This window comes from Eublepharis macularius, chromosome 8 (assembly GCF_028583425.1).
Source record: "Eublepharis macularius isolate TG4126 chromosome 8, MPM_Emac_v1.0, whole genome shotgun sequence".
NCBI classification, from domain to species: domain Eukaryota; kingdom Metazoa; phylum Chordata; class Lepidosauria; order Squamata; family Eublepharidae; genus Eublepharis; species Eublepharis macularius.
In genome coordinates, this window is record NC_072797.1 from 97,525,938 (window position 1) to 97,551,995 (window position 26,058).

The 26,058-nt window shown below is 46.7% G+C and overlaps 1 protein-coding gene across 1 annotated transcript in view; it reads left to right on the forward strand.

The window, feature by feature from the left end:
• Positions 1-26,058, forward strand: part of TRPM6 (transient receptor potential cation channel subfamily M member 6) — a 104,712-nt gene that overhangs the window by 18,348 nt on the left and 60,306 nt on the right. The window contains exons 10-20 of the mRNA XM_054986516.1: positions 7,090-7,162; positions 7,276-7,376; positions 7,574-7,708; positions 8,543-8,596; positions 10,506-10,646; positions 14,898-15,017; positions 15,572-15,852; positions 18,068-18,296; positions 21,189-21,344; positions 24,142-24,285; positions 25,414-25,542. Of these exons, the coding sequence (XP_054842491.1) occupies positions 7,090-7,162; positions 7,276-7,376; positions 7,574-7,708; positions 8,543-8,596; positions 10,506-10,646; positions 14,898-15,017; positions 15,572-15,852; positions 18,068-18,296; positions 21,189-21,344; positions 24,142-24,285; positions 25,414-25,542 (1,563 nt within the window). The remainder of the gene's footprint in view (positions 1-7,089; positions 7,163-7,275; positions 7,377-7,573; positions 7,709-8,542; positions 8,597-10,505; positions 10,647-14,897; positions 15,018-15,571; positions 15,853-18,067; positions 18,297-21,188; positions 21,345-24,141; positions 24,286-25,413; positions 25,543-26,058) is intronic.

Consider the following 26,058-nt stretch of genomic DNA (forward strand, 5'->3'; position numbering starts at 1 on the left):
TACATGAGCTGTAAACAGGTTGCTTATAGATTATTGTAGAAAATGTTGAGAATCTAGAGAAGAGGTGTAAAAGGCAGGCAAGAGGATCTTTATTCATAGCGGGGAAGCTTCTGGGACTTGTTGCTGATTCCTTCGGTGTATAACTGTCCGGGGTCTGAGGCACAGCCCCCGGCCTCAACAAGAGGAAGCAGGGGGAGGCAGCCAGGAGACAGCAGTCCTGCCACCTCAGCCTGCAGCCAGGGCCAGAACCTGCCTACACCAAAGGGAGAGGGCAGAGGCAGGAAGAATTGGGACCCAGCAGCAGCCCAAGCAGGGCCCTTACCTGCAAAGGGGGAGAAGCAGCCACAGCAACTCAGAGCCACGCCCCAGCATCCACCCCAGCTTGAAGATGGCAACCTGACTCAGGAGGTGCTCAGAAGCCAGCCCCTCCGGGTAGAGCTGCTGAGGGCACTCGGTGGGAAGAGCTGGGCAGCCAGCCAAGGGGCCGCAGCTGGGCCCACCTTCCCTAATCAGCTCAGCCAGAGAAGCCCAGTAGCCAGCCAACATGGTGCAGCTGTGGCTGATCCTGGCAGCCCAGCCAGCTACCCCTGCTGCAGCAGCTTGAGACAGCCCATGGCCACGCCAGGGCTAGAAGACAGCAGCCTGGCTCAGGAGTTGCTAGAAGCCAAGCCTCTACAGGGGGGGCTGCCACAGGCATTCTGCGGGAGGAGATGGGTAGCCCCGCCCAGCATTGCCAAGCAGGCAGCACGGAAGCTGGCTAAGGCAGCCCCTCGTGAGCAAGGCCAAGGAGCCCTCAGCTGGGGATGGCTCACACTCAACCCCACCCTGCCAGCTAGGCAAAGGAGCCCAGAAGGGATTAGTGGTTGGAGGGAAACACCTGGGGGAACGCACAGCTGGGCCCGGTCAGGAGAGGGAACAAGCCTGGAAGGAGGGCGGGGTGGAGATAGGAAGCCCTTTAAAGGGTGGCTGAGAAGAGCTCTGAGGTGGTGGGTGTGAGCGAGGAGTGATGATGTGGAATGAGAGCAGTAGGATGCAAGGGTGGAGGCTTGGAGGAGAGTTCTGGAAGGAGGAGATGGAGGACACAGAGGGTAAGCAGGCCAGGTTGAGCAGGCCAGCGAGTGGACTGAGAGGGAGTCTGGGTGAGGTATACCGCCCCTCCTTCCACAGAGCAGGGTCCTGCAGAGTCCCTGGCCCCCCTGTGACGTCAGGAGCAGACTGCCCAGTGCCACGCCCAGCGGCAGCCGCGGCAAGCCCTGACAAGTTGGTGGCCCGTACGGGGAAGGTCGTTCCAACGCAGGCGCCAGGCGAGGGGATGCACCCCAACGCCACGGTACAGCTCAGACCATGGCTAGAGGCACACCTGGACGAGATGTGGAGGAAGCTGGAGGCAACCTTCCAAGCAGCTCAAGTGGAGCTAGTGCAGGCGGTGGAGAACCAGATACAAGCCTGCACCCCTGCAGCCACCCCACCAGTGGTATGCGCATTTGCGTGGGAAATTAACCCACCAGCCGGCAAGGCGGTGCAGGGTCTGTGCGCCACCGTGAGAATAGGACGGCAGACCCTACAAGCCCTATTGGACTCAGGGAGCGCAGTATCAGCAATTCGTTCCCAACTCATCCCAGCTGACACCCCAGTGCACCGCTGGGTCCCAGTGACAGACGTGATGGGCCGCACCCAGCCGTACCCTATGGTCTGGATCACAGTGGAATACCTGGTAGCGCTCCGCCGCCTGGAAGTTGCCAAGGTAGCCCACTTACCGCTCCCTATGCTGCTGGGGAGAGATGCCCCAGGGTTCTCCAGGCTACTTAAGGAGGCAGCCGAGGGACTGGCAAACCCACAGGTGGCCCCAGCGCTGCAAGTGGAGGAGGCTCCCAACCCAGACAAGGGTCCCTCTACCAGACCAGGGGCAGGCCCGCGGGCCAAGGACACAGCGGGACCTCCGGCCGACCGCCCCTTCTGCGAGGCCCAAGGGGCAGATGAGTCCTTACAGCGCTTGCGGGAGACAGCAGCTCGTGAGGAGGACCGAGTGCAGGATGAGCGGAGGTCCCAACGGCTTCCCCGCATTGAGAAGCAAGGAGGGGTGTGGGTCCGCCTAGCCCGTGCCCCAAACGGCCAGGGAGAGATCCGCCAGCTACTGGTGCCAGCAGCTTACTGGACAGAAGTCCTCCGCACGGCCCATGAGCACGCTTGGGCCGGGCATCTGAGGCACCACAAGACCCTGAAGAAGATCCTCGAGCGGTTCTTCTGGCCCTCCGTGAACGCGGACGTGAAGGCCCACTGCCGCTCGTGCCCCACCTGTCAGCGGGTGGCAGCCCGGCGCCCACCGAAGGCCCCCCTCTCCCCGCTGCCCGTCATGGAGACGCCCTTCCAACGCATCGCGATGGACTTTATCGGCCCACTGCCACGCACGCCCCGGGGCCACCGCTTTGCCCTGGTGATCGTGGACTATGCTACACGATTCCCTGAGGTCATCCCGCTTAAGACGATGCAGACCCCGGGGATGATACGAGCCCTGTCCAAGCTTTTTGCCATGGTGGGACTGCCTGATGAAATCTTGACAGACCGGGGGGGGGCCGTTCCGGGCCAAAGCCATGCGTCAACTCTGCCAGAATTTGGGGATCCAGCAGGTATTCACCTCGGCATACCACCCTCAGACTGACGGTTTGGCAGAGCGTCTGAACCAGACCGTCAAGGAAGCCTTGAGGAAGATGACACGGGACAAGCCTCGACAGTGGGACCTATACATCGACCCCCTCATGTTCGCCCTTAGGGAGACCCCGCAGGCGTCCACCGGCTTTAGCCCCTTCGAACTGCTGTATGGGCGCAAGCCGCGGGGCATGCTCTCTCGGCTGGCGGAACGGTGGGGTCCCCGCACCAGCAGCCCTGCTCCCCCCATACCGGAGTACATGAGCCAGCTCCGTGAGCGGGTGCAGCAGTCCCAGGCCGAGGCCAACCGCCAGCTGACCCAAACCCAGACAAAGCAGAAGGCGGCTTACGACCGGGGCGCAAGGATGAGGACCTTCCAGGTCGGAGAGAAGGTCCTGGTACACCACTCGGTGTTCCCACGGGAGGAGGGGGACCCGTGGAGGGGCCCTTACCAAATTCGGAGGGTGCTGGGCCCCACCACCTATGAGCTGCAGTGCGGGCCAGGCCAACGCCGACGGAGAACCCTGCACGTGAACCTGCTCAAGCGGTGGCATGAGCGGCCAGAGGACGGGTGCGCCTTGGCTGAAGACCCCTTAGACCTCCCAGACAGCGAGCTGCCATGGACCGCTGACGCCCCGGAGTTTGAGGAGCCGAAGGTGGATCCACAACTCAACTCTGCACAGAAGGCCCAGCTACAGGCCCTGTGGAACCAAGTGCCCGGGGTCTTTTCAAGACGCCCTGGGGTCACGAACCTGGTGCACCATGCCATCCCCACCCAGCCGGGGCAATCTGCACGGGCAACCTGGCGACCCATCCCCCGGAAGCAGTGGGAGGCAGTGGATCGGGAGACGGAGGAAATGCTGCGCCTGGGGGTGATTGAACCGTCCCGAAGTGAATGGCGCAGCCCCATCATGTTGGTGCCGAAGCCAGACGGGTCGACTCGGTTCTGCGTCGACTACCGCGAGCTGAACAAGGTGGCCAAGTTCGACGCATACCCCATGCCCCGGGCGGACGTTCTGGTGGGGCAGTTGGGGCCCGCACGGTACCTATCCGCCCTCGACCTAACGAAAGGGTACTGGCAGGTGCCAGTTCGCCCCGAGGACAAGGAAAAGACAGCCTTTGCCACCCCCCGGGGCCTCTTCCAGTTCCGCCGCATGCCCTTCGGCCTCCATGGGGCAGCGGCTACCTTTCAGCGACTGGTGGACCAAGTCCTGGGGGACTGTCGGGACTTCGCAATGGCTTACATTGATGACATCGTCATCTTCAGTCCCGACTGGCCCACCCACCTGCAACATCTGGAGAGAGTCCTCACCGCGCTCCAGAAGGCGGGGCTGAAGGCCAACCCCAAGAAGAGCCACTTGGGGTTCCAAGAACTCAAGTACCTGGGGTTTGTCATAGGGGGTGGGCAGGTCCGCCCTCCCCCTGAGAAGGTGGCCTCCATCGGGGATGTCCCCCAGCCTCAGACCAAGCGTCAGCTCAGGCGGTTCCTGGGGCTCCTCGGCTACTACGGGCGCTTCATTCCCCATTTTGCATCCCGCACAGCCTCCCTGACAGACTGCCTGAGGAAGGGCAGCTCTAGTCGCCTCAGCTGGACGCCAGAGCGGACGGCTGCCTTCCAAGATTTACGCACTGCCCTGTCAGACACCACAAAGCTCTGGAACCCCGACTTTGAGAGGCCCTTCATCCTGGCAACTGATGCGTCGGCCTCGGGCCTCGGGGCGGTCTTGATGCAGGAGCGAGACGGGGAGAGGGTGCCCATCTTGTTCTTAAGCCGCAAGCTCCAGCCAGCAGAGCAGAAGTATGCCACCCTCGAGAGAGAAGCCCTCGCCATCAAATGGGCCGTGGGGGCTTTGAGATATTATCTGGCCAATAACCCCTTTACGCTGGTGACGGATCATGCACCGCTCCAGTGGATGCACCGCATGAAGGAGCACAACCCCCGCGTCCTGAGGTGGTACTTGTCCCTGTTGCCATACCGATTTGCCATCACCTACCGTCGGGGGGCCAACCACATGGACGCAGACTTTATGTCGAGACTCTTCGAGCCAGACCCCCCGGAGGTGGCATCCAGGCTAAGGGGGGAGGTGTGTCCGGGGTCTGAGGCACAGCCCCCGGCCTCAACAAGAGGAAGCAGGGGGAGGCAGCCAGGAGACAGCAGTCCTGCCATCTCAGCCTGCAGCCAGGGCCAGAACCTGCCTACACCAAAGGGAGAGGGCAGAGGCAGGAAGAATTGGGACCCAGCAGCAGCCCAAGCAGGGCCCTTACCTGCAAAGGGGGAGAAGCAGCCACAGCAACTCAGAGCCACGCCCCAGCATCCACCCCAGCTTGAAGATGGCAACCTGACTCAGGAGGTGCTCAGAAGCCAGCCCCTCCGGGTAGAGCTGCTGAGGGCACTCGGTGGGAAGAGCTGGGCAGCCAGCCAAGGGGCCGCAGCTGGGCCCACCTTCCCTAATCAGCTCAGCCAGAGAAGCCCAGTAGCCAGCCAACATGGTGCAGCTGTGGCTGATCCCGGCAGCCCAGCCAGCTACCCCTGCTGCAGCAGCTTGAGACAGCCCATGGCCACGCCAGGGCTAGAAGACAGCAGCCTGGCTCAGGAGTTGCTAGAAGCCAAGCCTCTACAGGGGGGGCTGCCACAGGCATTCTGCGGGAGGAGATGGGTAGCCCCGCCCAGCATTGCCAAGCAGGCAGCACGGAAGCTGGCTAAGGCAGCTCCTCATGAGCAAGGCCAGGCAAGCTCAGTAGCTCAGAGGCTGGCTGGGACAGCCCCTCGTGAGCAAGGCCAAGGAGCCCTCAGCTGGGGATGGCTCACACTCAACCCCACCCTGCCAGCTAGGCAAAGGAGCCCAGAAGGGATTAGTGGTTGGAGGGAAACACCTGGGGGAACGCACAGCTGGGCCCGGTCAGGAGAGGGAACAAGCCTGGAAGGAGGGTGGGGTGGAGATAGGAAGCCCTATAAAGGGTGGCTGGGAAGAGCTCTGAGGTGGTGGGTGTGAGCGAGGAGTGATGATGTGGAATGAGAGCAGTAGGATGCAAGGGTGGAGGCTTGGAGGAGAGTTCTGGAAGGAGGAGATGGAGGACGCAGAGGGTAAGCAGGCCAGGTTGAGCAGGCCAGCGAGTGGACTGAGAGGGAGTCTGGGTGAGGTATACCGCCCCTCCTTCCATAGAGCAGGGTCCTGCAGAGTCCCTGGCCCCCCTGTGACGTCAGGAGCAGACTGCCCAGTGCCACGCCCAGCGGCAGCCGCGGCAAGCCCTGACAATAACTACTCTTCAGTTTCATTGTGGTGGCAGGAAAATGATTTTTCTGTCACTTGGTTCAAGCTGAGATCCTACCCTGGGACATAGATCACAACCTGTTTCTGAGGTTGTACTGGGAACCTTATCTGAGGGCTTGTTTTGAGACCATCTCATCCTTAAGACAGAAGTCGAGACTCTTCTTCAAGTACAGCAGCTCCTTTGCACTTCTGGTCCTCTCTAATCTTAAAACTGATCAGATTTATTTTAGTTAAAAATGTGTTTAAGATGCTGCAATCAGTAATATGCTGAGTGTGGTCTTGAGTAAACATAGTCTAACTTTATTCTCCATATACAAAGAAGTGTATACAATGCCTAGCAGAGTCCTTCATAGCAACTTTCACAGCCAGCTTAATGTGACCTTCAAATACAATCTGGTTTGGAGCTCCTCCAGATTCTGTGTCATGGAACTATAATAAAACATGAAGTGGACTGGATATTACATTTACCGATTCATAATTGCTGCTGAAGACACTTACCCTTTGTACAGACAGCCATGTCTGAGTTTTATTGCTTAGTAGCCCAGGCTACCCATTCCCATCATATCTCGGAAGCTAAGTAGGGCCAGCCTTGGTTAGTAATGGATGGGAGACCACCAAGGAGGATCAGAGTTGCTATGCAGAGACAAGGAATGGCAAACTGCCTCTGTTCATTTCTTGTCTTGGAAACCCAAGCAGGAGTTGCCGTAAGTCAGCTACGATTTGACGGCACTTTCCACCACCACCACCATTCTATTGGTTTACAATGCTGGGACAGCAGCAGATGCCTGCAAGCATGTACAGGGATGGTATGCTGATGCTGCATATGATTGGACTGGTACATACAGGAAAGAAATTCAAAAATTCTTCTATGGATCATCAGAATTGGTAAGGGGTATTTGCGACCTCAGAAATATGTTTATTGAGAAGGCGGAAGAAACGTTTTAAATAAATAGGGTATGTTTATTTTAAAGGATTCAATCCAATCTTCCACTACTTATACTTAAAAATATATCGGAAGTAAGTGGGAAATGTTTTCCTCAGTGTATCATCTGTTTGGTCTCCAGTAATTTTGGCCAGGGTTCTTTTCATAGTAGCTCTGAATGGTTCCGTGGCATTCTTGAAAAGGGGTTCCCTCTTTTCCCTCAGTGACCAGATTTTACTGTTCTTACAGATAACTATATTTGATGCAGAATCAGAAGAGCATCAGGACATTGATTTGGCAATCCTAACTGCACTCTTAAAAGGTACTTGCGTATAATTCCTTCTGCCTTTTCTCCAAAGGCATATTGCATTTCTTACGAAGCTGGTGTGGAAAGAATGTGCGTAAAAATCTTACAGAAGATTTTCTTGTTTGTAGGAACAAATATGTCTGCTCCAGATCAACTCAATCTGGCACTAGCCTGGAATAGGCTAGACATTGCAAAGAAGCATATATTGGTTTATGGTCAGCACTGGAAGGTAAGTACATTTGTTTCCCATTCTTGGTGTATCGGTGTTTATAGTTCTGCTTTCTGTATCTTTACTTGTTGGGTAAGGAGCAGCTTGGTAATTAGTTACCACCCTTGAGAGACAAGCATTGTTCAGTAAAAGCAAAAATAATAACTAAAACGTGTTTGTTTTTTATCATGGTTTGATCCCAACACCATCGTTTGAAGGTTGGCTCTCTTGAGCAGGCAATGCTGGATGCTTTGGTAATGGACCGGGTAGAATTTGTGAAGCTGCTGATAGAACATGGAGTGAATATGCACCGTTTCCTTACTATATCCAGATTGGAAGAACTGTACAATACTGTGAGTGACTAGACTTTCCAACACTTTAAACTTAATAAGCACTTACTGTGTTCAAGTACAGTTATACTTCCAGGGTAGAAGTAGGATTGTACCCATTTTTTTGTATTTTCACATGGATGTTTGAAGGTATTCCCTTAACCAGTGAAAGCCCAAGAGTGATATTAGGCATTTTTCAGAATTTGGACATGCACCATGTACTTTTAGCATTTTTTTCTTTGAGCAGCATGCCCAACTTTCAGAAGTCTTCTTGTGACTTAAGAACATGTTGTTCAGTCACTTAGGATACAAGCAATTCTTGCATCCTTAATGTAACGTATTTCTTTTGGCTAGATAGAAAACAACTTATTTTAGCTTTTATTGATCAGGCCAACTAATAATGACTACTAATTCCACTAGACCCATGACTTTGCATCTGTAGTGTTCATTCAATTGAGAACATCAATCATCATTTGCTTGGGGGGAAATTATTGACTCTGAGCAAATAGCAGCACTTGTTATTAGTTACTTGAATGCTACAAATGCATTGCCATGTCTAAAAGGAACTTCTGATATAAAATTCTTTTTCTATGTAGCTGTGTGTTTGGGATGCTGTGGAAGACACACATAACTAGAGCCTTTTGGGACACATAAAAGTAGTTGGATTCTGGACATGAATCTTGGTCAATACCCATAATGCAGCTGTACTCCTAGATTATCCAAGAATTCTCTTTCAAGCATGCCTGTCACGGATGATTTGGATAAAGTATATGAATGGGCAGATAATTTCTTCCTCCTTTCATTTATGAACATATTGATTTAATTCTCTGTCTTCTTGCTTTCCGGTTCACATTTCAGAAACAAGGGCCAACAAATCTACTTCTGCATCATCTTGTCTGTGATGTGAAACAGGTAACCTGAATCCTAAAGAATGTAGAATAAGGGGTGTACATTAAGGACTCTGTTCATCTGCTTTATCAATGTTTGTACCATCCCCACCAGGGTTATGTGAACCCTGTTGTCTCAAACAGCCCCACAAGATTAGCAGCAGCTGCAACAGAAACATAAACAGTAGATGGTCACAGGTGGGGTAGCTGTGTTGATCTGAAGTAGAAGAGCAAGATTTTGGTCCAGTAACACCTTAAAGATCAACTAGATTTCCAGGGTATGAGCTTCTGAGAGTCAAAGCTCCCTCTGTCCCTACTGCATTCAAATCTTGCTTTCAAGCACTAGGTGGTATCTCTTCTGAGATGTATCTCTTCCATGTCCGCTTCTAGGTTAGTACTACCGCCATTGAGGATGTTGCAGTCTAGGCCCATTTAACTAGGATAAAAATGATACCTGAGGAAGACTGTCTTGTGACACTTTGGGGAAGATTCCCCCCCCCCCTATATTATTGGCTAGTTACTGCTGTTTCATTATGCTACTGTCTATGTATCCTTGTGAAAAGGAGTGGTAGCCAGTTTCATACCTGTGCAGGAATTCTATCATTTATTAAAAGTTATTCTGGTTTCACAAATAATATTTTTTTCAAAGTGGCTCACAACAGGACAAAAAGAAAACAAATGTTACTTTGAAAACATATCCAGTAACACATAAACGCCTGTATTAGCCAGCAGTATTTACTAATTTATTAATTAATTAATTTAAAAATTATATCCTTCCTCTACTTTCTGTAAGGTGGGTAACTGTTAAAACATAAATATTCTTAAATTTTGCAAGGTAAAGTAAGGCTCAAGCTACACACTACAAAGACCTTGTGTTTGTTGGGGAACAACACAATGCCTTTGCCTCACACACGCAATGAGAACTTGGGTGCCTCCCAGATGTACAACCACTCTTTTCTGATTTAAACCAGAGTGGGTGGGCAGCCTTTGGCTCTCCCCAATGAGCACTATTTAGAAGTTTAAACAATATATACCTGGTTTTCTTCAGGATTAGTCTCATGGTTAGCTCTTTCAAAGAAGCTGGGTACCACCCCTTTCCACAAGGATACAGTTACCTGCACATTTTTTTCTTCAGTGTGCCCCCCCCCCCATTTTAGTCTTAAAAAGGAAAACAAATGGCGGGTTAGATCCTGAGGAAATTTTCTGCTAGCGGAAGGGGTGGGTGTATGTGGGAGGGTGATTGTCACTGATTCCTTACCTGTTGCAATCTTCTGCTTGGTTTCTCATGGTTTTTTTGGGGTCCCCTGCCAGGATCAACGTTTCAAGGAGAGATTGCATATGAATACACATGAAGCTGCCTTATACTGAATTGGATCATCGGTCTATCAATGTCTGCATTGTCTATTCAAACTGGCAGTCATTCTCCAGGGTCTCAGGCAGAGATCTTTCACATCACCTACTGCCTGTCCCTTTCCCACAGGGATTCTGAGACCTTCTGCATGCAAAGCAGAGGCTCTTCCACTGAGCCACAGCCCCTCCCAGTCATTGGGCTGCAGTTGGAAGGAGGAGTCAGGAACATTCTGTTTTGATAATATTATCATTAGGATCCAGCATAGTATCTGCCTTTTCACTACTGATGTAATAGCAGTGTGGGCTGGGAAATAGGATGGTCGCTAGGTTCACAATGTGAAATGCTAGTTATGGTAACTGGTGTAATGCAGGAACTAAAAGTGAGTTGGAAAGTCCCTGGTTTAAATCTCACTTCAACAAGGAACTTGTTAGGAGGCCTTTGATAAGCCACTGCTCCTCACTTCAAATACCCCCCCCCATCTGCTACAGGGTTGGTAAATAATACTTAGTTACCCTGTAGGGTTATTACTGTAAAATGTTTACTATAAACATTTTAAGTAACATTTCAAATATTTTTGTTTCAGAGTACTCTTCCTGTGGACTATAAAATATCACTGATAGATATTGGACTGGTAATAGAATATTTGATTGCTGGAGCTTATCAAAGCAGCTACACAAAAAAGCATTTCAGAGTTCTGTACAATAGCCTTTATCGGAAACATAAGGTAAATACAGTCATTTCTGCCAGTGAGAACCACAGGAAGTTGTTTAAAATACTATGCCCCAACATTAACAGATTGTTGTTATTTGTAGTCCATTGGTTATATCAAAACCAGTAAAGAGTTGTATTATACCTTAAAGACTAACAGGTATATTAAAGAAAGCTTTTGTGAGCAAGAGGCCATTTCATCTAATACAATGTGGACTACATCTGATGAAGTGTGCTCTAGCCATAAAACCTTATGCTGTAATAAGTTTACTAGCATTTTAATATCAGACAGCTCTTTTTTGTAATTCTATATTATATAATAACAGTAGATTGAAATATATTGGAATAAGAAATTACGTCCTCCTTTTCAAATGATGGCATTTAAATAGGATTGTGGGGATCATTATTAAATTCCAATTTTATTTTTAGAATTTATAGAATAATGGACTGTCTATACAGCTTGTTTTCTGCCAATTAATTCTGTTTTTCTTTACTCTGTTGCACGTGTGACCTGTGAGACTGGCAGACTTGTCATCTGCATAGCCGTGAGCATTTTCCTTGTGATAGATAAAGTGACTACAAAAGGAGCTTGTGTACTGACCCTTCAATTTTAAACAGGAACCCGTTTATCAAGGTTTCACTTCTCAGCCAAAGTTAGCAATGAAATGTTTTCTACTTTACTGCTGAATGTGTCCCTACCACTGTCAATTTGTGGATGACCAGCAATACTGTGTTAAATTACTACTGGATGATAGAGTGTTTTGATCTGATTTTGTTTCTAAAATTTCATTTTCATTTAATTTGTATTTGTATTAATTTCTATTTTTCTTAGTTTTCCATTGGTTTCAGTGGGAAAAACATTATGAGCTATGAATACTTTGTTTTCCATCCAATTTGGATACTTTTAGCTGTTGTAATCCTCTTCTTCCCTGCCAAATTTTAGGCTTAAATGAAAAAGGATCCCAGGCAATTTAAAGTGGCATACACACACACACACACACACACACACACACGTATGTATATATAAAGAATGCCAATTTTGATATATTAATCAAATATTTTTGTATATCAGTTACATATATCTTGATGTCTCCTGAGTCTGACTCTCTCTCTTTCCTCTGATCAGATCAGATATTCTAAAATTGTTTTTTAAATAAATATTTTTTTCTGCTTACTTTGATGTTTCATTGGTTACTTTTTGTTTACTTTGAAGACTGATCAAATGTTTCCTGTTAAAATGTTCTGAATTTCCTGATAGTTGCTGTGACAGACTCAGCTTCAAATGCTGGGACTACCAGAAAGTAAAGAGAGGAGGATGGTTGACATGTCCCCCCTCCCATTACCTTTGTGGCTAGCCTGAAATGGCAGTTGGTGATAGAACGTTGAGGGGCTGACAGTTGGAGAAAACTGAAGAGTGAGGAGAGTTGGAGTCTGGCTTCTGACTAGAGAGGGTCAGCCAGAGAGTGTGTGAGGAAGGAAGGGGAAGATGCACCCTTTAAGGAAAAATCAATATGTTCATGAAGCACTTCTGGTCCTTGGACTAAAGTGGGAAAGACAGCACTAATTTCTGGGTAGACTCAAGAGATCAGGGAATTGTAATGGGCCAAGGAAGTGGGTAGAAAGGAGTCTTCCCTTCAGCTACAGGAACAGGGTTGTAGCTGGGGCATAACTATAACGTCTGCCCAGTATCTAAAAAGGGTGTTGACTAGAGATGGGCACGATCCAAAAAAAATTAACAATCCAGCTGATCGTGGATCGGTGCCGACGATCCCTAATTAACGATCCACACCGAGCATCTCCCGTTCCCGATCCGTGGAGCATGGAGGCCAAAGCGGGCCGCGCTGCTATGTGGGAAGGTGGGTGGTGGCGGCAGCCGCCAGGCCTGGCGGGCATGGGGAGGTGACGATGAGCCGCCTCCCCTCAGGTCCCATTCAGCAACACAGGAGGTCTGTGTTTGGCCGTCAGAGCTGCCTATCAGGGTTTTCAGGGATGAGATTGGAGTGTCCATGGCTACAGAACACCCCCTTCCCCCTCCCTCCCCTGGGTGTCTTCTCCCAACTTGTGATTGCTTTGCTGCTCCATGGTTGGAAGGAAGCCCTACTGATCAAGAAAAGCTGGGCTTCCATTCGGGTTTCCAGGGCGACAGAAGGAGGGCAAACAGAGCTCAGGCTTTCCCCTGGCTCCATTGCCAGGGGAATAGATTGCTGGCACCTGAGTGTCTGGATCCCTGATCCGAGCCCGAACGCAATGATCCAGGCCTCTCCCAATCGCTGGATCATTGGCCGTGGACGATCACGATCCACCGGGTCACAATCATGCGATCGCCATCATCGTGGGTTTTTTTCGATTGTAATGTGGATCATGCCCATCTCTAGTGTTGACTCAGTGGAGTACCCTAAGGGGAAGAGGGGAAGTTGTGCTGTGTGTGTGTGTTAAAAGTGGAGCACCTAACTTGTGAAGGAGTGGCAACCTCAGAAAGATCTCGCTTTAACATCTTTAATTCTGATAACACCAACATCTCTCATCCAAGCCAGCAACTTAAGAACTATACCAAGTGTTTTGTGCCTCACACCAGTGAAGTATTCAGTACAAAACCCACTAAGTTACTTCAGTTTAAACACCTGCCTGCATGCCTACTTATTCAACCTACTTGTAAATAAACCTTCTGTTTCCATTTGAATTTCCATAACCCTCATGTGCCAGTTTCTTCCTAAGGGAAGGGCAAACCCCTGATCTTTCCTCTACTTAGACTTGGCTGGGTAATCGCACCACTTATAGGTTCCAAAAGGGTGGGACAGGAAAGAAAGTTGAAGGTATATCTCAACCACGTTCAGCCCAGCCCAGTATTCAGCTTTATATGCTTAGTGAGGAGAAATTTTACCTCAGGGTAGAGGAAGGTCAGCCCAAGCCTGAGTTAGACAAGGGTTTGCAACAGTTGCATAAATAGCCTTCTTTATGCTAAAGTTGTCAGTTTTAAAAAAATTCATTACCCTCTAATTGCCTGTAAAACTGGGATCCCTTCTACAACTTCTTGGAAGTTTTGGAATAGAGTACAGTCTCTGAGAATTTCATCCAAATTAAATGAACAGCAAAAAAATTACTGCTGGAAATGTTTCCTAATGCCTACTGAAACCAATGGAAATGAGAACATGTGGAGTTGGTTCATTAATTTTTATTTTTATTTGCTGTTGTGTCAAAATAAATGAAAACAAATGGTACTTTCCAGTTATTTTTTTTCATTCATTTTGAAATGAATGCACAGTTCTTCTGAAAAATCTTCATGACTAATGGTAGAGAATGTTGGCGGTTCTGGATTCCCAAACAAATAATTTTGTCTTGAAGAAAAATAGCTTGACAAAATGCCCTTTTCAAAGCCATTGTATCCCATACAATGTTCCAAAAAAAGCAAGCAAATACAGAATCACTGCTACTTTCTTCACAGCATGGAAGAAGGCAAAGAGAAGCTGTGAAGACAAAAACAGAATCGAAGTTCTTAGGGTCTCTCTAGATCTGCAGGTTTTTAAAGAGTTGGATGCGGGGTCCCCAGACCCACCTCAGATGTCCACAGCCATACAGCAGTTAAAAAGTAAATGGCTGTTAAAAAATGAATGAGAGCCGAAATGGCCTCAGTATGCCTCCAGAGAGGGAGGCGTGGCTCCTCTCTCCTCACTCAAGCCGTTTCCTGATATCACAACAGCATGGCAGGGAGTCCCTCTCCTTTTTTACTGCTCCACATGCATAGAATATTCCATGCAAAGCAAGAAAAAGGGAAAAATCCTCCCTCCCCTGCTATTTGGACATGGGTAAGAGCTTGAGGGAGGAGCCTCTCCTCCCACTGTGAAGGCATTCTGGGGCTGTTTGGGCTCTCCTTTACTTTTAAACAGCCATTCTCCAAAGGTGCTATGTGGCTTCAGTGAACCAGAGTTGGGTTCGGGGAACCCAGACCCAACTCTTTAAAAACCTGCACATCTAGCTTATCCCTTAGGCTAACAAATGTTTTAAATAAATAAATATACTCTATCTGTTAAAAAAACATCACCACCTAATTATGTGTTGTTATCCCATGACATAAAGAATAACAAAGAACAAAATGAAGTTGAATGTTATGTTAGGGAAAAATTATTTCTTTCATGTAACAATGACTCATGATTCTCTGAATGTGATCCTTTTTTTGGTGAGAATGGTCATAACCAGTACATAGTAAAGGTGTACTCCAGCTCTCTGATCTTTCTTTTTCTCTTTGTTTCATGGTGCATTTTGGAAACAGAGGGTTGTCTCAAGCTTGACATCGAACCTCTCCCTTCATCATATGGGGAGCAGAAGCGGATCTGCTGAAAATACTTTGCATTCCCAGTTTATCAGAACAGCACAGCCGTACAAATATAAAGTACTGTGTTTCTTTGCTTATGCATGCAATTTCTTAGAGAAGCAGTAGACTGACTAATCCCCTTTGCTCACTCAGACAATTTATGCATGTGTGAGAGGCAGACCTGATGGCTCACATAAAACATTTCTTTTTCAGGCTTGAGTTGAGCTTGAATTAGACAATGCTTGAGAAGTTTGAGATACTGAACCACTGCTTCCCACTTCAATGAGAGGCATTTCAGTATCTGTTTAGGGAATGTCCTGTCCAAGTAGACAGTCTTTCTGATTTTAAGTTCCATTCCTCATCTCTTAGACTTGTTTTCTGGAAACAAAAAAGCAAAAAAAAGTTATTAAATTTCACAGAGGACTGCAACATGAGGCCAATAGCTACATTCTATTGTGGAATTTTGTATAAATTGTTCCATTGTTTAATATCTTCCTTTGTAACAGTGTAACTCAGTACATATCATTCAATGTATATTATTATGATTTATGGCCAGACTTCAGCTAAACATGAATTCAATTGGGTTAGAATTTGTTCTTTGAATACCTTATCCAGATATTTGTAACTTGCAGGAAAAATCAGCTGCTCTTCATAAATCTAGGAAGAAGCTGAAAGATGAATTTACTTTCTCAGATGACCAGGACTCGGCTGGCTTTATTTACCCATATAATGATCTCTTGGTTTGGGCAGTACTAATGAAAAGGCAGAAGATGGCCATGTTCTTTTGGCAACATGGAAAAGAAGCAATGGTCAAGGCAGTGGTGGCTTGCAAACTCTACAGAGCCATGGCCCATGAAGCCAAGCAAAGTAACATGGAGGATGATACATCCGAAGAGCTGAAGAAGTATTCAAAGTAGGGGTCCCCCCTTCAATTGAGTTAATAAAGGTCTACAAGGTTTAGAATGATTAGATATTTTCCTCTCCAACTAAGATTGTGTAATTGTTATATGATATGAGACCTGAAGGCTATCCTTTGATTCAGCAAGGAAATTAGTAAGTGGTTGGGCTGATCTGAAATGAAGCTAGTGGCATTTCATGGTTCCAACTTAATGAGAATAAATTTATCTAATATTGAAAAATCAATATTTTATTTATATACTTTCTTTGTTGCAGTCAAGAGTGTTTAAATGCATCATGAGAATAAATTAAAATGGTAACCAATTAGACAATAAAATCCTAAAAATAACACAATTCAAAATATCACCAATTTCAATTTAAATGAGACACTTCTTAAAAGTAGAGGCATAGTGTGGGGAGGGCCAGGGGGGCGGCTGCCCTGGGTGCAAAATTTTGAGGGGGTGCCATATCCACGGCCCTCCCAGGAGCACCCCCGCTCACCTCCCCGCCCCTTCACTGCTGCCACCAACATGGTGCCCAGTGAGCTGGGTGCCCTGGCAGTGCGGCAGGCAGCCTGCCTCCCCGCTCATCTCCTGACCCTCCCCACTCCCGCAGTTCAGGCTGCTCATATCCCCTGCTCCTTATTTCGTCACTGCAGCCGCCCGCACCACTGCTATCAGCTCAGTGGCCAGCAGCGGTGTGGGAAGCTGTGGCAAAGAAATAAGGGGTGGTGAAGTGAGCATCCTGAACCACGGGAGTGCTCTTGGGTGGGCGGGGGCACGCCCCACTCCTTTGCTGCAGCTGCCTGTGCCGCTGCTGCCAGTTCGGCGCCCAGTGAGCCGGGCGCCCAGCGGTGCGGCAGGTGGCCTGCCTCCCAGCTCTTGCCCCCCAGAGCACTCCCGTGGTCTAAGCCATGCCTGCCTCCCCACCCCTTACCTCTTTGCTGCAGCTGCCCACAGCTGCGGTGAAGAGGTAAGGGGTGGTGAGGCAAGCCGCCCAAACCACGGAGCGCTCTTGGGCGGGAGGGGCATGCCCTTGCGCAATTATATCACAGAAGTGATGTCATAGCAGAGGGCCTGGAGCGCATGCACGTGCAAAGTGTGTGCGCATGGGGGTGAAGGCACCACCTCCTACCCTGGGCAGCACTAAGGCATGCTATGCCACTGCTTAAAAGGGGACATAATTCAATTAAAATCTAATCTAAAAAGTAAAATAATCTACTCTCTATAAAACACACACATGCCTTTATTTGTAAAGGTGCTGTAGTGGGCTGTGGCTGCTATAAAGAAAGCCATAGCCTCTTTACATGTCAACTGAATATCCTTCGTAATTTTCTTTTTTAAAAAAACTGTTATTTTAAAAAGTTTTAATAATTAAGCAGCAAGATGCATAGACAATCATTTTTTCCCACTGCCAGGATCCTCAAAGCTATTTTCTTAACTTCTCTGCTTTTTAATATGGCAATGGACTTTGTTATACACAGTACAAAAGGAAAACACTACTATGACATGGTACTGCTCAAACATTCAAGGGCAGACAGAAGCTGAGTGCTTGAACTGTAGAGAAAAAAGCCAAGATGGAATGAATTTTGGTTCGTATAGTTCCTAACATTTCTCTAGCTTAAAACCCATCTGGAAACCTTCTCGATAAAAGACACCCAACCTTAAGGCAGAAATTAAAACTGTTTTACTTCCAGCTGGCAATTATCTCCCTCAATAACCCACCTTCCTTTTTTTAGCTCTTTACTCCTCCCATGAGTTCCTGCAAGCCCAATTCTGTTATTAGCATATTTCTTTTACATACTGAACTAGGTAAATCAATTAATCTGAATGTAGTAGGATCTGATGAAGTCTGGGGATGATTATGCAGTATATGAGGCTCTGGACAAGTGCAGCGAGACTAGCAAAATCAACGTGAACTCTGCCATGGGCATTGTGAGCAACCATAAATAAACCACACAAAAGGAAGCTAGAAAAAAAAGTATAGAATTGTTTTAGAAGAATTTGCCTATTTTCAGTGACAGTGAGGGAATCATGATGTCCTGTGTGGAAGTACTCCTGTTACTTCAAAATAACTCCCATTGGAGTAAATGAAATCTGCTTCCAGGTAGACTTGTTTAGGATTGGACCATATGCCATATAACAAGGCATGTTACCTGCCATAGTTATTTTTGCTGTGTCAGTACTCTAAAATTTGCAATGGCTTTTCCCTACTTTCTTTTGTTTTCATAGTGAGTTTGGGCAGCTTGCTTTAGATGTGTTGGACAATGCATTCAGACAGAACGAGCAGATGGCCATGAAGCTGCTGACATATCAGCTGAAGAACTGGAGTAACTCGACATGCCTGAAGCTGGCTGTGTCGGCAGGTTTACTGCCTTTTGTGTCCCACACATGCACACAGATGCTCTTGACTGACATGTGGATGGGACGCCTGAAGATGAGGAAGAACTCCTGGCTTAAGGTAACACATCTCTCCATAGTGCCATGTCAGACAGGTAGAAAGCAGCTCTATAAGGGTTTATGCCAATAAGGAACTGGTTTGTATGATGATCTCAAAGCGATGCTGCACATCAAGAGTTTCTCTTACTCCAATTTCATAATTTTTGAAGTAAAACTCCATTGCAAAAGTAGGTCAGTCATTGCATGGGAAACTCCTACCCTAGAACCAGAAGTTAGATTGAACAGATAGGGTAGTGTGTACTAGATCTGTTGTGGTCTTAGGGTCCAGGTCACATGTTTTTTCCCACATGCAAAGTATTCTATTCATCATTGGATCTGGTCTTGCATGAACAAATTGGCTGGACCTGGTGGTCAAAGATAACACCAGCAGTATTTCCTGTGAACACTAGCATTCACCACAACCGCTATACTGACAAGAATTACTGCCAGCGCTATTAGTTGATTGCCCAGTTGATACTGTGGGTTGTATATATGGCAAAGGTCAGCTGGAAATGCTCATTTTGAAGCCAATGGCTTGTGTGACCAGCTCCTAATCTGCTGCGCCAGTAGGTGGGGATCAGCAGCACTGAGCTCAAGGCAGAATGTGACTCTAAGGGTTGGATTCCTGTATAGAGATGGGCACAAACTGGGAAAATTCCAAACCATGCAGTTTGTGGTTCATTGTGTTTCACAAACCACAAACTTTCATGAACTTGCCCCAGTTTGTGAACAGGTTCATTTGGTTTGTGAAAACTTCACTTCTGAGTCAGCAGAAGGTCTGCAGAGAGCTCAGCCTCCCATTGCCTAGAAAACTGATTGATGGGTGCCAGGCTGTCTGTGCTGACGAACTGAAATACGAACCAAATGAACCGGGCTAAAATTAATCACATTTTATGAGAAATGAGCTCCCACGAACCGCCAGTTTGCAAACCACTTACCAGCCCAGTTTGTGACGAACTTTGATTTGTATTTTGGTTCATATTTCTGAATGAGAAGGTGCCTACCTACTATATACAGGCATGCTTTTTTCAGGCTCTTGCATTAGTATGTCAGAATTGATGTAGTGGTTAACAGCTGCAGGACTCTAATCTGGAGACCTGGGTTTGATTCCCCATTCCTCCGCTTGAAGCCAGCTGGGTGACCTTGGGTCAGTCAAAGCTTCTTGGAACTCTCTCAACCCCACCCACCTCACAGGGTGATTGTCGTGAGGATAATAATAACACACTTTATAAACTGCTCTGAGTGGACATTAAGTTGTCTGGAAGGGTGGTATATAAATCAAATATTATTATTGTTGGTAGTCCCTTGCTGCTATTTGGCCATATCTCCAGTCAAGAGAAGAAAGGACATAAAATGCATGTAGTTTTTCATCATAATGAACAAATGGGCAAGGATTATGTGGGGAGGAATGAAGTCGGTTAGGCACTAGAAGCAAATAGTACCTTGTGAATATCTTTTACAAGGTACTCCTAGCTATTTCTTGACTTGTCATCTCTTGGAAATTATTGCTTTCTAAGAATATTGTGGGAAAGGTAGTGTACCTTGCCTTTCTGTAAACCATAGAAATGTTTCTGCTCTGTTATCCCACAGCATCATCCTCATGGTCTTTGTGCCAGAACAAACACAGATTAAAATATTTCTTATGCCTGACTGCATCATAATGACATTCAAATCAACAGTGGCTATTGGTTTTTGCTGTCTTGTTCTCACAATATAATCATGAGTTTTCAGTTATTCCCCACCCCTAAGTAATTGTTTCCAGGAGTTGCTTCCAATTTAGATGTTTTCTGGATGTTTTCTTGCTTATGCTGGTTCTATTCCCTCCCCACCCCCGCCCCATAATCCTGCATTTCTAAAGAAGGAAAAGGTACAAGGAGTATTAAATGCTCTTTGAATATTCCTATCCATCCAAAATTGCAAAGTGAATGCAAGAGAGGCAGAACCAGTTCTAAATGTGATCTTGCCCTCTGCATCAGAAAGGTAGTGGTGTTTGTATAAGGAGGGGAGGGTATGGTATATATACAATGGAATTGATCTCTCCAGTTTTTCTGCTGATAAAAAAAGGAAGCAGGGCCTTCCCCTGACCACTCAAAGAGGCTATGCTGGGAACAGAGTTGTCAGTTACAGCTTGGAAAATTCTTGGAGATTTGGGCATGGTGCCCAGGGAGGGATGGGCCCAAAACTTTTTTAAACAATGAGAGCTGGGAATCTGGCCAAATGAGTGGGCTAACCATGCCCCGGGTGACATGTTCAGCCTCTGGGTAAACCAAGCCCACCATCAGGACCAGGGCCAGGTTTTGGGAGGCCCTGGGCAGAGTGTGTTCAGAAGCCCCACTATGCCCACCACAAGGCTCTCCTTGCCCTCCCACCTGCTTGTGTGTCCTTCCTTTGCCAAGTTGCAAGTTTTCCCACCACTTGCAGTCACAGCTGCCCACACTACCTGCATGATCCTTCACCCCTGTGGTGCTGGGTGCAGCTAGTAGAAGCACCACTGCCATGGCCAGCCTGCTGATGCTTTGTGCACCACTCACATGCCCTTCTCCAGCAGTGGTGGGCATATGGAGCTGTGAGCAGAGGTGACAAAGCACTCATAAGCAGGTGGAAGGGTGTTAGTGTTGGCATCAGAGGTGGTGTGTGAGTAGGGAGTCTGCAGCAGTGGGCTGCATCAGAAGGCATGGGCCCTGGCAGCTGCCCCACTTTGCCATGTCGTGATGCCATCCCAGCCCATCAGACAATATGGCAAACATAGTTGCAGATTAGAAGAGCTTGGGGAGGGTGTGGAACAGAGGAAAAGTCTGGTAAGTGTGAGGTAAGTGTGTTGTTCGCTGAGACAATTTCTCATTATTAGGACGAGATGGAGAATAAATAGGAGTACTGGATGAATCAGTATTCATGTTTTTTTTTTCTTTAAAAGGTGATTCTGAGTATTCTTTTACCTCCCACTATTTTGACGCTGGAATTTAAAAGCAAGGCTGAAATGTCTCATGTGCCTCAGTCACAAGACTTTCATCAGTTCACATGGTACTATAGTGATCCTAGCATCTCTACTGGAAAAGAAGACCTCTCTTTGGTTAGTATGGTGCCAGAGATTTCATTTTGCAAGTAGGCCCAGGGATTTAAATTAATTCGTTTTGTTTTAAAATGTGGTAGATACTAGAAAAAACCAAGACCAGATTCTGCTACTGTTATATGGTGTTGGAGATCTGTCAGCCTTCAGTGCCATTTGTGCTTGAAGAAGACAGGGGAAGATTGGAATGGTCAAAGCTCTGGAGTGAGCAGAGCAAAGTCGCCCTGCTGCTGGCAAGACCGCTAGGGCTGCTCGATACCAACCCAGGGTGTGGCCATGCTGACAACAGGTGTCAGGTTGCCCAGTGAGCAACTATCTCCTTGTCCAGATTGTCACAGCCCAGGCCGAAGCCAAGCTCAGCTTGTTTCTGGCTTCCAGTGGCCCTCCAGGGCAGCGGCCCACCAGGTACTATCCCTATAAGCTCTAAGGGCCAATCTGCCCTAAAGGGGCTAGGGTTAGTGAATTTATGGCAGCAGTCTTAGAACTAGAAGGAGAATATGTGTTGCTTGACTTACTGTATTACAAAAGGGGGAGTGGAAGTTTTTTCTCCAGAGTTTTTAGCTCACCCTGGGAAATTTTATGTCTAACTGCTTCATGCAACCACATGCAACCAAAGACCATACTGAGATTCTTGTGTAGCCTGTGCAGTATTTATAGGTAAAGGTAAAGGTAGTCCCCTGTGCAAGCATCAAGTTATTACTGACCCATGGGGGGACGTCGCACCACAACGTTTTCTTGGCAGACTTTTTACGGGGTGGTTTGCCATTGCCTTCCCCAGTCATCTACACTTTACCCCCAGGAAACTGGGTACTCATTTTACCGACCTCGGAAGGATGGAAGGCTGAGTCAACCTTGAGCCGGCTACCTGAACCCAGCTTCCACCAGGATCGAACGCAGGTTGTGAGCAGAGCTTGGACCGCAGTACTGCAGCTTACCACTCTGCGCCATGGGGCTCTTCATGCAACCACATGCAACCAAAGACCATACTGAGATTCTTGTGTAGCCTGTGGTGTATTACTGTATACATTACAATGGAACAGACTGTTTACTCCTCTGAAATTAGTGTTTGTGAGTTTAGCCTCATGAGGGGGAGTCCCTGCTTGTTAGTTCAGTTTGTTGGTTAGAATTGTAGACTTCATGAATCTCCCTTGCCCTGAAACCAGTTGCTCTCATCCCTATATCATCATGCTAATAAATTGAGGTTATTTTGAACACACCTGCCTCTGCCTAGTGAACCTGAGTGTGCACTTTGTTCCTGATTTACATGCAAAAGTGAACATCACATAGACTTGACTCCTTGAGTAAGTTTGCTGCTGGTTGTTACTGTTTTTGGTTTATCTTCTGGAGACCTGTTGTTTTCAATTGTATGTTGTTACTCAATAATAAAGATGGTGTGCACAGAGGAACTATTAACACTGACCTACAGAACACTTTTACAGAATGTGTGAGGAGACTTAAATTATGTGCAATAGAGGCTTGCTTTAACCTCTCATCTAACTATCTGCTTCTGTAAACAAAGAACCAGAAAACGGGGATAAAATTATTTAACGTCTTCATTCCATAGCAACAAAACAAGTCAGCAACAAAACAAAACAAGTCTTCCTTTCCTTTTATTATCTTCGGCAGGCCAGGCAGCTTGCCCCTTATTTGTCTCCCCGTGACATGATTACAGTGGTCCAAGCAATGGTCACCTCTAGGTTGGATTACTGTAACGTGCTCTACGCTGGGCTTCCCATGGGCCTGATCCGGCGGTTACAGCTGGTACAGAATGCAGCAGCGCGGGTCATTGCTGGAGCACCGGTGTGGGAGCATATTACACCGGTGCTACGCCAACTGCATTGGCTGCCAGTGGAGTACCGAATCAGGTTCAAGGTTTTGGTGTTAACCTACAAAGCCCTACGCGGACTGGGACCGACGTATCTGAGGGACCATCTCTCACCATATGAGCCCCGGAGGACTCTCCGCTCTGGCGGAAAACATCTTTTAAGTGTCCCTGGCCCTAGGGAGGCCCGCCTGGCGTCGACCAGGGCCAGGGCCTTTTCAGTCCTGGCCCCGACCTGGTGGAATGCTCTGTCTTGCGAGACAAGGGCCCGGCAAGATTTGCTTGCATTTCGCCGGGCCTGTAAGACAGAGCTATTCCGCCAGGCATATGGCTAACGCCAGGCAGTGCCCGCCCCCCCCGTGAAGGGGGGGTTAAACCATCACCCCTATGCAAACACAGAGGCATGTATGAACCACTGGGCAGCATGAATTGTTATATTTAATGTTTTTAAATGTTTTTAAATGTATTATTTAATGTTTTTAAATGTTTTTAAACATGTTTGTATTTGTTATCCGCTGTGAGCCTGCAAAAGCAGGGAGGGCGGAATATAAATATAATAAATTAAATTAAATTAAATTAAACTATGGCTGGAGGAACCATGAATTATTACCAAACCAGCTATGGTGGTCTATGTTGTAGCACTTTAGCACACATTTAAGAAGTGAGCAAACTTCAACATTTCCCACTGTAAACTTGCTGTCTATATTGAGTTCCAGTTCAGAAACATAACCTCAGAAGGACCATTTATATTTACAGTTTAAATTTGATTGCTAAACCCATGGTATGGTTCACTATAAACAATCTTGCCAACTGGATTAAAATAATATTATTACTTTTTTGATTAGTGTATTACACTGAAATAGGGATCTAGATAGCTTGTGCATTTACATGGGTAGCATATCCATGTAAATTGGATGACAGAAAGTTGCTTATAGAGCTGGATGATTTTTGTTAACCATTATTTTTTTCTTTATAAAGAATTATTATGATTTAGAGAGAGGAAATGAGAAGCTAGATGAAAGGCAGTCTTATCCAACCAATAACGAACAGGGAAGCCTTCCTGGAACAAGAAAAGTCTATGAATTCTACAGCGCCCCAATTGTCAAGTTCTGGTTTCATACGGTCAGTAACTATATTATGGTCTTATTTTCTCAAATCACAATACAGAGAACAAACTTCTTTGCCACTAAAATGAAAACACTCTTGGCAGAGAATGATACTCCAACAAAAATTAATCTGCCTTCATTTTTTTAAAAAAGAAACCAGTTGTACTACTGATAGGAACAAAATGGTATGGATCCCTTGCTTGGCCCTGGTAGGGGAGTGGCAGTGATCTTGTGGCCCCATCCTGGACTTTCACCTGGGGCCCCAGAATGACTAAGACCCACATCTGTTGCCAAAGCATATTTGTCTGTTCTTGACAGTAGAGATGGGCACGAACTGAAATATGAACCAAAATTTGGCATGAACCAAGCCGGTTCATGGTTAGCGAACCGGTGTTTCGTCAGAGTCCATTTCTGATGAACTGCCACAAACTCTAGGCTGGTTTGTTTGGTTCGTTTTTTGGTTTGTCACTGCAGACAGCCTGGTGCCAATCAATCAGTTTCCTAGGCAACAGGGGTCAGACCTTCTGCTGACCTGGAAGTATCCTTCTGCTGGCCCAGAAGTGACCTTCTGCTGACCTGGAAGTGACTATTTGCTGATCTGGATGTGATGTTTTCATGAACCAAACGAACTGGTTCACAAACCGGGGCAGATTCGTGAAAGTTCATGGTTTGTGAAATGTGATGAACCATGAACTGCACGGATTGTTTTTTTTCCAGTTCGTGCCCATCTCTACTTGACAGTCATGGATGAAGAAATTACTCTAAAGGTGGCAAAATTCGCTGTGCAGGCCATACAGATCAGGAAGTATTTTATAAGGGGAAATATTTAAATATTTTATAACTTCAGGGATTTAAGTATTTAACAATTTGGTTTTAGGGAACTCAGGTCTTAAGGTTTTAAATATTTAAGAATCCAAACTCTGGAATTTTATTGGACAGCTCTGTACATAATATGACTTACCTTAATTGTAGGTTGTATGTTATTACTTTGGTCTCTGATTGTAATAAATATACTGATTACAGTCATGGAAGCCATAGGAGCTATTTTCTTGCCTGTTTCTGCTTTGTATGCATTCCGCAGGTGAAGGTTTTTTTCTCGTCATAGCTATCTGTTTACTCAGGATGTGCATTGTGTGTTCTGTAGATTGCCTATTTAGCATTCCTCATGCTGTTCACTTACACTGTCTTGGTGAAAATGGACTCAACACCCAGTGTGCAGGAGTGGCTTGTCATCATCTACATTTTAACTACCTCCATTGAGAAGGTCAGAGAGGTAGGCTCTTTATTTCCTTCTGATTTTGCTCTGTCCACTTCTGTTGCAGGAATTACAGATATTGTTATATATTTGCGGGGAGAAAGAAAATTACCTGAATAAAATTATGCCCTAATTCATTTAAAAAGATTAGGAGCGCAAATTTTAGACATTGGCTGAAGTTAGGCTTCCATCTTAGATTAAACTGAAAGGGAGTGTTGGGTTTTGCTTTGGTTTTTGAAGCAATTGAAAAGATCACTTACTTTTAAGGTACCATTTCAACTTAAAAACTAGCATCAAATTAAAACTCTAGCATTTTTGTTTGTGGTTATAGTGGAAACAACCATTGCTTTGGCTGCTGATTCATGAGACTTTATCATTTCTGAAAGAGAGTTTAGCAAGGTCTTCATGGGATAGCCACCTTGCTGTTCTGCTCTTCCACATTCAAATGAGCAACATATGGCATCTGTATTTGACTTTATAATCTAATACACTTGAGCTAAGTGCAGTCAGTACCAGCAATACAACTTTCTTTCA